Source organism: Heterocephalus glaber, unplaced genomic scaffold (genome assembly GCF_053883595.1).
Source record: "Heterocephalus glaber isolate CG9 unplaced genomic scaffold, H.glaber_assembly_v1.0 deba00000818, whole genome shotgun sequence".
NCBI classification, from domain to species: domain Eukaryota; kingdom Metazoa; phylum Chordata; class Mammalia; order Rodentia; family Bathyergidae; genus Heterocephalus; species Heterocephalus glaber.
In genome coordinates this window covers 7,249,780-7,263,290 of record NW_028258164.1, presented here as the reverse complement: position 1 = coordinate 7,263,290, position 13,511 = coordinate 7,249,780, and the positions used below count along the sequence as shown (strand labels likewise).

General features: G+C 36.8%; 1 protein-coding gene across 3 annotated transcripts in view; it reads left to right on the top strand.

Moving 5' to 3' along the window:
- The window catches only part of LOC101716119 (uncharacterized), a 41,227-nt gene that overhangs the window by 19,140 nt on the left and 8,576 nt on the right, over nucleotides 1–13,511 (top strand). For all 3 annotated transcript variants that reach the window (XM_087207589.1, XM_087207590.1, XM_087207591.1), the window contains one exon: nucleotides 12,032–12,133. In XM_087207589.1, coding sequence (XP_087063715.1) covers nucleotides 12,032–12,133 — 102 coding nt within the window. The remainder of the gene's footprint in view (nucleotides 1–12,031; nucleotides 12,134–13,511) is intronic.

Below are 13,511 nucleotides of genomic sequence, written 5' to 3'. Positions count from 1 at the left end.
TACAGCTTGGTAATATATTTTGAGGTCAAATATCATGATTCTTCCAGTCTTGTCATCTTTGCCCAAGATTGCTTTGGCTATTCAGGATATTTGTGGTTCCATATGAATTTTAAGATTGTTTTTTTCAGTTTCAGTGGAGAATGTCATTGGTAACTGTGATAGAGTCTGCATTGAATCTGTAGATTACTTTTGTTAGTATGAATGTTTTAATAATATTAATTCTAATCCATGAACATGAGATGTCTTTACATTTGTTTGTGTTCTCTTTGATTTCTTTGACCAGTGTTTTATAGCTTTCATTATAGAGCTCTTTCACCTTTTTGATTAAATTTACTCCTAGGGGTTTTTATGTGAAGGACAAGTCACAGTTAACAAGGCACCTGTGTTATCTTGCAGGTTATAGCTAATAAGCCACCTGCATTATCTTGCTAACATTTTATCTTAAAGAATGGTTGCAGACGGTCATAATTCCTCAGCTGCAGTGTTTCCTTGCTGAAGAGACATCACAACCTCATTTGTGACCTCAATTGTGACCACTGGCATAGGGAAGTCTCTTTCTGAACCCAGCCAAAAGGTCAATTAGCAATTTACACTTAGGCCTTGTGGTGACTCATGATCTTAATCAATAGCTGACTTCATAAGTCATATCAATAATATCTAAAGCCTGCTCAGGGCAGTTTCACGCTGGTTTCCTGCAAGACTTGTCTCCTTTCTTTTTAGTTTAGCTAATAATTTGTCTATTTTTCGTGTATCTTTTTTAAAAGCCAATTCTTTCTTTTATTGATCTTTTTGGTTTTTTATTTTAATTAATTAATTAATTAATTTTTTTCCAGTACCAGATTGAACTCAAGACCTTGCACTTGTGAGGCAGGCATGGCTCCACTGAGCTAAATCCCTGGCCCTATTTGATTTATTTCTGTATTGATCTTTATTATTTCTTACTCTACTGATTTTGTGTTTAGTTCTTGTTTTTTTGTAATTCCTTGAGATGCAATGTTAGGTTTTTTTGATTCAAGATATTTCTACTTTTTTGTGAGAGAGATTTATGTTATAAAATTCCTTCAGTACTATTTTATTCTGTGGTTTTTGTATGTTGTGCTTCTGTTTCATTTCTCTTGAGATATTTCCTAATCTTTTTAGTTTCATTGTTGCTCGGTCATTTTTTAAATTTCTATGTATTTATAGAGTTTGCAAATGTTACTGATTTCTAGTTTTATCCATTATGATCAGAAAAGTTACTTGTGCTGATACTGTTTTTTAAAAAATTTGTTGAGACTTGTTTTGTGACCTTGATCTCACCTTTTCCACTTTAGAAACCACGTGGTCGGTCCTAGAGAATGTTCTATGTGTTGTTGAAAAGAATGTGTATTCTGTGGCTATTGGGTGGAATGTTCTGTACATGTCTATTAGATCCATTTGATCCAGAGTATAGTTTAACTCAGAAATTTCTTTGTTGGTTTTCCCTCTGGATGATCTGTTTGTAGCCAGAAGTAGAGTGTTGAAGTCCCCTGCTATATCTGTGTTGCAACTCACTCTCCTTTTAGGTCTATTAGACTGGGCTGTATATATTTAGGTACTCTGATTATACACACAAATATTTATTATTTGTTATATCCTCTTGTGGTATTAACACCATCATTATATAATGACTTTCTCTGTCTCCCTTTACAATTTCTTAGCAAAAGTTAATTTTGTCCAATGAAAGTATAGCTACATTTGCTTTCTTTTTTTTCCCCCTCCCCTAATTTCCATTTATATGGACTATTTTTCCTTTCCTTAGCTATCTGTCCTTATAGTTGAAGTTTCTTGCAGGCATGATGCAGTTGGGTCTTGCTTTTTTATCCATTCAGCCTCTCTGTCTTTTAATTAAAGAATTGAGTCCATATCCATTTGAGACAACTAGTAATAGATGAAATGGATATGATGTTCCCTGAGGGCTGAGGAAGGAACATTTTTCTTGAAATCCAACTCAGAATCTGATGATGCAACCTCAATCTCACTTTTTCTACTTTAGAAAGTAAGTCTGCAGGGACTTTCTGATATATTGCTTCTCAGATTGGGGGAAAGGGCTTACAGTTAGATTGGCTTTTATGATTGTGCACTATTGGTTTTTCACTCCTCTCTCTGGCCCAGGGGTTTGTCACAGCCTCAGTTTTGAGTTCTGGGTTATTCTGGGTGGTAATTTTACAGTGAATAGTTGTAATTGTTTTTCTGGGTCGGGGGGTAAAGCCTGATCACTTTTACTCCACCATTTTGATTATTTCACTCTCCTAAAATTTTTTATGTTGCGATAATTAGAGATCCATGGGAATTAGCAAAAATTAAATACTTCACCAAGTTTCCCCAAATGGTTATGTCTTACATCACTACAATATCAACACTATTATATAGAGAGTGATCCAATGCATGTAAATAACCACCCTTTTATCACAGGGGGATCTATTAACTACCACACAATCAAGGTACAGAACTCTGTCACAATGAAGATAACTCTAGTGCTACCTGTTTATAGTCATACCTACCCTTACTTGCAAATCACCAGTCTGTTCTCTCTATATATAATGTTGCCTTTTCATGAATGTTATGTAAATGGAATCATGGGATTTGATGTGTTGAGATTGGCTTTTTTGTTTAGCATATTCATGAGATCTATTCAAATTGTTATATGTATCAATAGTTTATTCCTTTTCTTGCTGTGTAGTCTTCCACTGTATGAATGTATCATGTTCTGTTTAGCCATTCACATATCAAAGGGAATTTTGGTTGTTTCCACTTTTTGGCTGTTATAAGTCATGCTGATTTGAACATTTATATTGAGGTTTGGTTTGGTTTGGTTTTTTTGTTTTGGTACCAGGGATCAAACTCAGGTCCTTGCCCTTGCAAGGCAGGCGGCAGAACCACTGAGCTAAATCCCTGGCAGGTTTGGTTTGGTTTTGAGACAGAGTCTAGCTATGTAGTCCAGGCTGGCCTTGAACTCACTCACTTCTTTCATCTGGCTGCCTTTCCAGTCCCTAGTAATCCCTCTTATGCTTTCAGGTCATCCTTTGACTTGTGATACTTGTCTTTGTGTCTGGCTTATGTTGCTTAACAAGATGTCAGTGTCCTCTAGTTCTGTTTATTTTCCTGCACATGACACCATTTAATTATTCTATATGGCTAATACTCAATTGTGCACATATACCATATATCTTAGTTACTTTCCTCTCATTGTTGAGACAGAATACCCAACTCCCAAAGTTAAAAGAGGAGAGGTTTATTTACCTCACAGTTTGTAGAAATTCAGTCTATAATCAGCTGGGTCCAAGGCAGAGGAGAAACAGTTCATGGCACATACAAGATAACAAACACAACAGGAAACCTTAACGGCATCTTTCTGCCTCTTTTATCCAAACTACTTAGGGTGGATAGCACTCACACCCTTCATCCTAGTGCCCTTGAGTCTAGCATTACACCATGAATCAATTCCAATGTCACACACTCTAGATCCAACCACTTCTGAAAAAGCGCCACCAATGACTGCATGAGGTTCTTGGGGGACTTCCAGACACAAGCCATAACATTCTGCCCCTAGCCCCACAAAGACTCATGCACATCCCCTTATGCAAAAGGTATTTAGTCTGTCTGTAAGAGTTTCCAAAGTCCTAACAGTTTAAGCATTGCTGAAGAGTTCAGGTCCAAAGTCTCCTCTGAGATTTAAGGCAGACTCTTAGCTGCAAGGCCCTGTACAAATGAAAAGAAAGTTAAACACTTCCAACATTCAATGGCACAAGATAAACATTACCATTCCAAAAGGTACAAATAGGGAGATACAAAGGAATGGAACCAAAGCAAGTCTATAATCCAGCAGGGCAAACATAATTCCACAGTTCCACTTCCACATCCCTGACAATCTTCGGCAAGTCGTGAACTCTAAAGGACTTTTGTGGCTCTCTGCCCCTATGGTACTTCTTCCATAGCTTCTCTCTTGGGCCAGCTCCACTCTCTCGTTGAGTTTTCCTCAGACTATGTACCTGGCTCCTCCAAACTTCTGGGGTCTCCATTGCACCTTTGGCTTCATACTCACACTTCACACACTGCCTGGGCTCCCAGGCCTTCTTCTGAAATCTGGGTGGAAGCCTTCCTGACCCAACAACCTTTGCAATCTGCATGCACTTAAAATCAGCACCATGTGGATAACACCAAGGTCTGCTGCCAGCTATAGCAGTAGCTAGGCTTCCTTCTCTCTTGACTGTAGGGGTCTGGTGTCTATGAACCCAATCCCAAGGAACAACTTCCCTTTGCTGCCACCATTCTGGAATATGGTGCTCTGGGGCTGTCTTCTCAAAGCAAAGTCTTTCGCTTTTACATTTTTGAGGCTGCAGAGGGTCCTGCTGCTTCCTGTGATGCCCTCAGGCCATCTTTTCTGTTCTCTCTTTCTCAGCAATCACAATCTCCTCTGCTCTGTCTTCACAGGCCGCAACTTTACTGGAGCTTCCTTTCTAGCCAAAAATAATTCTGCTGAGCTCTTTGCTCTTGATTCTCAATATAAATCTGGCTAAAATCCCCAACAGTCCCCATGTCACTGCCTCAACATTAGACTGCCTTGAAATTTCTTCTACTGGATTAGTCCTCCTCCCTTAATCTCAGTCTCAGGCAAAGTCTCTGAACACAAGCAAAGTGCAGGTGAACTTTCTGCAAGGCATAACATATGTCTGGAGTCCAGCAGCCAATACAGTCCTTGTTTCCAGCAAAGCCTCCTGAGCTTGGTCTTTACCGGCTTTCTGGTCTTCTGAGCTCTGACCAAAATCTCCTATGCAGTACAGCCTAAGGTGTTCCAGCTCTCCTTTTTCAGAAGGCATCTCCAGACCTTTCCAAAGTCTTCCCACAAGTCAGTTTCAAATGCTCTTGAACCACATGTTCAGGTATAGTCACAGCAATGACCCCACTCTCAGTACCAAATTCTATCTCAGTTACTTTTCTTTCATTGCTGAGACAAAATATCCAACACCCAAAGTTAAAGAAAGAAGATGTATGTAGCTCACGGTTTGTAGAGGTTCAGTCCACAACTGACTGGCTCCAAGGCAGAGGAGAAGCAGTTCATGGCATCCACAAGATAGAAAACTCAACAAGAGACCTTAACAGCATCTTTCTGCCTCTTTTATCCAGACTACTTAGGGTGGGTAGCACTCACACCCTTAGTCCTAGTGCCCTTGAGCCTAGCATTGCACTATGAATCAGTTTTAGCATCACACACCCACCTCTGGAAAAACCCCATCTCTGACTGCATGAGGCTTTGGGTGAAGAGCTAAACACAAGCCATAATACCATATTTTCTTTATACATTCTGATGGGCACCTAGACTGCTTCCATATCTTAGCTATTGTGAATAGTGTCACAGTAAACAAAGGTAAAATTCCTATTCTGGCTTCATTTTGATCAAAAAAATATACATTGAAAACACTAGTGCAACCATTAAAAAGACTTATAAAGAAGTATAAATGATATATCAGGAGAAGAGCTCAAGTCAACTCATATAAAATACTATTTAAAAGAAGACAGAACGAAAAAGAGAAGTGGGGAAAAACCAGAACAGATAAAAAAAATTTAGTGATAACAGTAATCACTTCTGTGTGAGTAGTCTAAAAATATTAGATATAAAATAGAAACAGATTGAATGGTAAGTTTGTATGCCATATAGTGTCTATGATAGCCATAAAAATATCTATACAGTATATATAAAAGGCAGTAAGAAGGGAATTAAAATATATGCTACTGCCACAAGTGAGCTAAGCACAAAAGCAGACAATAATGCAGGAAAAGGGCAAAGATGCTGTACAGAAACTAGGAGCAAAATGACTGAAGTAAATCCTTCCTCATCAGGAAACCCTAAATGCAAGTAGATTAAATTCTCCAAACAGAAGACAGAGATAGAATGAATTTAAAACATACAATTCAACTCTACACTACCTCAAAAATTTAATTACATCTAAAGACAGAAATAAGTTCAAAGTACTACAAAAAGATACTTGATATAAATTATAATAAAAAAGCAAAAATACCTATCATTTAGAAAAATAGACTTTAAGTCAAAAACTGGTACAAAAGACCAAAATATATACTGATGAAAGGGAGAATTCACCAAGATGACATAATACCCATACAGGTAGTCACCAAACATTAGAGCCCCAATTGTGTGAGGAGAACATTGGCAGGATTGAAGGAAGAAATAGATAGTTCTACAATAATAGCTGGATACTTTAATATCCCACTTTCATAATGAGTAGCACAAGCAGAAGATCAGTATGTAAATAGAAGATGTGAACAACACAGCCATATGTAGAAGACTCCTCCCACCTACAGCAGAACTCATATTTTCTCAAGTCCACATGTGGGCCATTCTTCAACATAGACCTTAAGTTAGATCACAAAACAAAACAATAAATTTTAAAAGACTAAAGTCATACAAAGCATTTTTTCATCCATAGTTAATAGAGCTAGAAATGAATAACAAAAAGATAATTGAAAATGTCACAAGCAAATAACACATTTAAATGTACAGTAGGTCAAAGAAATATAAGGGAAATTAGAAAAATACCTTGCGACAAATGGAAGTGAAAATACAATTTGCTCACTTGTGTAAATACCTAATATTTCTCTAGTGTGAGAAACCAAAAGTGTAAATAAGGACTAAAAGGTATAATAGATAATGTGAAATAGGAAGAAAAGGTGCAAGGGGGAAGGGGAAGTGGAAGTGGGAAGGGTAGGGGAAAGGAAAGAAGGGAATGGAATTGATATGAGAAAATGAAAAAAATGGAAACAAAGTCTCTGTAAATAGGGAGGGATGGAGGAGTTGAAGGGAGGGCGGGGGAAGGGGGAAAATATAAGAACCAAGAGAGATTATGTAAAGGTGCAAATTTCCAGTGATGAATTCCATTATATTGTATACCTAAAATGTACCAATAAAAGGATATATAAAGAAAAAAAGAAAAAGAAAATACAATTTACCAAAACCGTGATTCAATGAAAATAATACCAGGATGAGAATTTGTACCTGTAAATGCATCCATAAAAAAATAAGACATCTCAAATCAAGAATCTAGTTTTACGTCATATGGGAGGGAAAGAACTGTCAACTAAACCTAAAGGTAGTAGAAGAACAACCATGTGAGAGATTAGAAAAGTGATAAAGAATAGAAAAACAGAGAAAAATAAGACACCAATAGTTGGTTCCTTGAAAAGATCACCAAAGTAGACAACTAAAGATGTATGTAGTTGACCAAGAAGAAAAGAGAAATCTCAATAAAATCAGAAATAAAAGTGGGTGCTGGGTATTTTCCCAAAATAATTAAAAGAATCATACCACAGCTATATATGTGCACCCATGTTTATAGTGGCACAGTTTGTAATAGTTAAAGCTTGGAAACAGCCCAAGTGCCCATCAACTGGAAACTAGATAAAGAAGATGTGTTGTTTTTTATAAAATGGAGGACTACTCAGCCATAAAGAATGAGAAACTAGAGGCATTTATAGCTAAATGGATGCATATTGAGGCCATACTCTGAAGTGAAATAAATAGGACACACATGTGTAAATACCCAATAGTTTCTCTGGTATGAGAAACTGAAAGTGTAAATAAGGATTAAAATGATTAAAATGAATAATTGATAATTTGAAATAGGAAGAAAAGGTCTAAAGGGGTAGGGGAAGTGGGAGGGGAAGGGGAAAGGACAGAAGGGCAAGGAAAAATTATGAGAAAAGGAAAAAATGGAAACAAAGTCTTTGTAAATAGGGAAGGATGGAGGGGGTGAAGGGAACACAGGGAATGGGGAAAAAATAAGAACCAAGATACATCATGTACAGGTACAAGCACCCAATGATAAATGGAAACATATTGTATACCTAAAATGTACCAATAAAAGAATTTAAGCAAAAAAGGGATGATATTGCCAATTCTGCAAGAATAAAAATGATTATAAGAAAATACTATGACCAATCATATACCAGCAAATTGGATATCATAGATGAAGACATACCTAGAAGTACATAATCTATGAAAACAAAATCATGAAGAAATGCAAAATCTGAATAGATCATATGTAGTTTGTAGTACTGTGTTCAATAAAAGGATCCAGGTTTTCTTGGAGAAATGCCTGATTCTAGGGTTGGGGCATGGAATATATAAGATAAGCACAGAGTATCTTGTAGATCCAGAAAGTAAGGAAATGCTCAAAAAACACAATGATGGGGATATCAAAGAAGAGAAGGGCCAGGGATTTAGCTCAGTGGTTCTGCCGCCTACCTTGCAAGCTCAAGGACTAGAGTTCTATCCCCGGTACCAAAAAAAAAAAAAGAGCCAACCAAAAGAGTGCCAGTAATCAAAGCTGCAATAATTTGAACAATAAAACAAGTAACATTGGTTTATAATAAGTATAAAGTTCCCATGAGTTAATACTAATAAATCATTAATTATGAATAAATGTGCAAGAATATAATTCCTAATAATTTACGTAATTATTTCCCCTCCAAGGAGATAGAACATAATTCAGCACTGCTTTAGTGGGCTGTGTCTGTCAGCTTCTTTCCAAAAAGTACAGTGTCCACAGAACAGAAAGAAGTAGCTCTACGTAATGGACATGGCACATACTCCCTCAGCCAAGTGGTTGGGGTTAACATCATCAGTGATGTGGCTGTTGATAGCATAAATCCCTGTTGAGAAGTGGTAAAACAGGCACTTAATCTCTGTGATCTTTCTCCCAAATGTACACAACCCTGGTTTACCTATGAGAAAAACATCAGCAATCCCAAATTGAAGGATGGTCTACAGTGTCCTTTAAGTGATTAATGCTTTGAAAGATAGAGCACTCACTTATAACCTGGAGGAGATATGATGAATAAATGTGTGTTGAATACTGGATGGACTCACAGAACAAGGAAAAAATCCATTAGGTAAAAAAATCTGCATAAAATAAGGCTATATTAATGTTTAAATATTATGTTATTCGTTTTGACAACTGTGCCAAAAATTTGACCAGTAGGGGAAATCGGATGCAAGATACATAGGAATTTTATCACTGCAATTCTTTTATGAATCTAAAGCTATTGAAAAATAAAATTTCACTTCAGAAAAATATCAATTCGTGTGCACCATAGCCAAATGGAGAGGCCACAGGAAAAAAATCACTCACTGAACTTAATGATAGGACAATAGAAATAACCCAGTCTTTACAAAAAAGTGGACTGAATAAAGATAAATGGAAGGACTGTGGATGTAGTGTTGCTAGCAAGCTTGAGGCCCTGGGTTCCATCCTCAGTACCCCTCCCCAAAAAGCATCAAGAAACCATTCATAAACTACAACAAAATTTCTACCATTTATGTTAATAGGAGTTCTAGCAAAGACTAAAAAATTTAAGAGCTAATGGTAGAAATTCCTCAAATTTTAGAAAAGATATAAGCCTACAGTTGCAGGAAGCTGAACAAACTGTGCAGCAGTGGCCCTGTCATCCCATCCACTCCCTTGCTTCCGTCTGACACCAATGGATACCCGTCCATGGCTTGTGAAGAGCAGGGCCACAGCAGGAGGTGAGCAGTGCACAGGTGAGCAAGTGAAGCTTCATGTGTATTTACAGCTGCTCACCATTGACCTGCACTAGGTTCTCATAGAAACACCAACCCTACTGTGAACTGCTCATGCGAAGGGTCTAGGTTATGTGCTCCTTATGAGAACCTAATATAATAATAGAAATAAAGTGTCCAATAAAGGTAACATGCTTGAATCATCTGAAGACCACTATACATCTCCCCGAAACCAGTCCCTGGTACCAAAGTGTTTGGGATCCACTGCTGGATACATTCAGAAAAAATCCATTTCAAGAAGGGTAGTTAACAAACTTCTGACAACTAAAGACAAAAAAAACCTTAACAGCAATGAGAGAAACTGTATCTTCTAGGGGAAAATCAACTTGAGTTGATAGTATATTTCTCATTGGAAACCATAGAGGAACTACTGAGCTAAATCCCTGGCCCAGGACACATATTTCAAATGATAAAGGAAATACATTGTCAACCTAACCCCATAACTCTTCTTTTTCCAGTACCAGAACCCTATAACTCTTGGAAATGAAATGGAAACTAAGTCTCAGGTGAAAAGCTAAGAATGTATCACTAATGTATGTAGTCTGAAAGATGGCTTAAAAGAATTATTGGAACAGAAAGAAAAATGTAAAAGCAATCGAACTATCGGAAATGAAAGAACTAGAAAGAGTAAAAGTATAAGTACATATTAAATTACTTGGCTTCCTTCTTGAGTTTTCTCATTTGTATTTAATGGTTGGAGGAAATCTTTGTGGTTTGTTTGTTTGTTTGATTTGCAATAACCTTAAATGATTACACTTATTGTTGGGAGTTTGTACATGTACATAACAAATTTTAATTCTTTTTTATCCTGTTCCTCTAATCCCTCCCTGCACCCTCCACTTTTTAAAAATTAATTTTATTGGTACATTTTAGATATACATAGTGGTCACAGTCATCATACGAAGGAAATCTTATAACACTATTTGATATTTTTCTCTGTATATGGGGGAAGCATTTAAAATTATCACATTATGAACAGGGAGCACTAAAGAGACTTAACGGATTCCTTTATACTTCTGAGCAGGTAAAATATCAACACTGGTGAACTGTGCTAACTAACATAGAACTTAGTATATAGAATTAACTATTTAAAAACTTTTGCAAATCTGTATGTTTAAGCTTGTAAAATACACTTAAATAAAGATGAAGCTTTTAAAAAATGTTCAAGGGGACCCACCCATGTGAAAAAATGAAAAATGGGGAACAGACAGAATACAAATAAAATGGCGGACTAAGGACTAACATATTCATAATTAAGTGAATCAAATAAAAGGAGATTGAAAGAGTTGGTTTAAAAAAAGACCCAATGATACTCATTTAAAAAATAAGTACATTGAACATAAAAGTACACCATGCAACATTAATCATAAGAAAGCAGGATTGCTAAAGTAGACTTCAAAGCAAAGCAAACTACCACTGATCAGTGACTTTATATAGTGACAAAAGGGTCAGTCTGCGAAGACAGCAGTCCTAATTCCTAAATTCTGCACCATTCCAATGGTTACTTATACAGCTATAGTAGGGCACAGCTCTTATGTATGAGATTAGTGCCCATATAAAAGATGACTGGGAGAAATCCTGCTGCCTCACACAATGCTACATCAGGTAATCCCAAAGTGTGACAATTCAGTAAGTCAGAAGTTTACAGCATAGAAGTAGACCCTCAGTGGAATCCAACAAAACCACACTGACACCCTGATCTGGGAGATCCCATCCCTCCTTCTTATGGGAAGAAATAAATAATTTCTAAAAAAATAAGTAATTTTATTAAACAGTTTACATTACTTTTCACCTGTTCTTTTCCACTGATCTTTCCTTACACTCAACTGACTTTTCTTGCATGTTTATCCAAGTCAACACTCAGATCTTCAAGACTCTGTATTAGTAGAACTCTTTCTTCTCTGATATTTCACTCCACATAAGTAGCTCCCATGACCTCCATACACTTTCAGTGCTATCACCTCAACTCATTGAATCTGCCAATCTGTTGAATGTGTTGTGTGATATCAGTTGGAAATAATCTCAACAGTAACCTGTGATAATTCTAGGGCTCGCTTCACTCATTCCTCTATTCTCAGAAATTCTTACCTGTTACCTAAAGTCTATAACATTTCATATATTTCGGATAGGTAAATCAGTGTCTTTTAATCCATAATGACAGACATGGAAGACTTCATGAAATCTCATGTTTGAAATCCAAGACATTGATGATTTTAGAATATAATGTCATTTACTCTTGCAATCAGAGATTGAAAGAGATGTTTATAAGCATAAAAGTGGGTTTTTGTTATCACTTACCCAAAAAAGATCCAGTGAATCCCTTCAGTGTACCCCTTCTAAAGCTGTACCTTCCTTCACATTCAGGAACAGTGGAACCTATGCTGTTGACTCAATTTCTAAATTGTTTTCTCTTCACAGGGTACTGCTTTACAAAACCAGAACTCATCTTCATATTGGAAAAAGGAGATGATCCATGGTCATTAGATAAAGGGAAAGAATGCCTAAGCTGGAATTCCCCAGGTGAGTCACTGAATCCGGGCAGAAGGTTTGCTGATTCACTAGGGGGACTCATAGAGCTCAGCTTATGGTAATCATCATGGCTGAAATGTAACAGAAAGGATACAAAACAGAATGAAAGAAAAAACGGCATGAGACAAAATTCAGCGTAACCAAGCATGAACTTTGGAGTTCAGAGTAACCAAGCATGCTGGGTTCCCCCAGCATAAATTGTGACAGACTTGTGTAGAAGGTTGTCTAATTGGGCAGTTCAGTAGAGACTAGTGGTCCAGGATTTTTATTATGGGCTATTCACAGAGGCACCTTCTAGCTAGCATATGTCAAAAATCCAGACTTTCAGGTAGGAAGCAGGTATTCAACATAAATCACCTTGTCTGTACAAAGAGTTTGTGCACAGTGAACCCTCATAGGCATTTCTTAGCAGATCTGGGATTCCTGGCAATTCTCTTGAAATCTCACCAAATACCAGCCAAAGGCTACAAGCATGTAAAGTGGCAGTCTCTGGCCTGCTGCATCTATTATTGTCTATGCAGAAGCTCTGCAAATCTCCAGCATAATAACATACCATAAGACAATGGATCTGCTGTATCAACTAACAGATGGAATAAATTCATAGTTTAGAAGGAAACAATACCAGTTTTTCTCAAAAATAATACACTGTTTACTTATCTCATTAATATCTAAGTGTTTGTTCAGGTCAGATAAAAATGGGTGAGAAGAAAGCAATTTAAAGATGCTGAAGACAAGTTTAAAAGAATATGTAAAAGTTTTGAATAATCAAGTTTTATGAAATAAAAACCACAGGAATTATAAAAAGCAATACAGTAGTATCTCAGTTCATGATCTTAATTCTTCCCACAATTTCTAGTTGCAAACTGAATCGGACAAGAACCGAATCAAATTCAGTGGTTGGTTCAATGTTAACCTTATGGGGAAATTGGATTCGGTTCTTGCCCAATTTGGTTTGTGACCAGAATCGTGGGAAGAATTAAGTTCATGAACGGAGGTATCTCTGCATTAGATATGGTAGACCTTATTATACCTCTCTGTCACTGCAAAGCCAGTGCACACCAACTGAGACTCTAGAAGAGTGTTCAACAAACTATGGGCCTCACGTCAGTGTTACCTGCTGTACTTTCTGGTAGAGATAGGTTTATTGGAACAAAGCCATATCCATTTGATAATGAATTCATGCTATAAGCCAGAGTTGAGTAGTTTTAACAGGGACCACATAGCAAGCACTGCCAAAAGCATTTACTCTCTGGTTTTTTATTATAAGTTTATTGACTCATTCTCTAGAATTTGTAAGTAGCATATTTTATAAAATGATTTTATACTTTTTCAAAATTCTACTCCAAAAACAAAGAGTAAATCTGCCTAA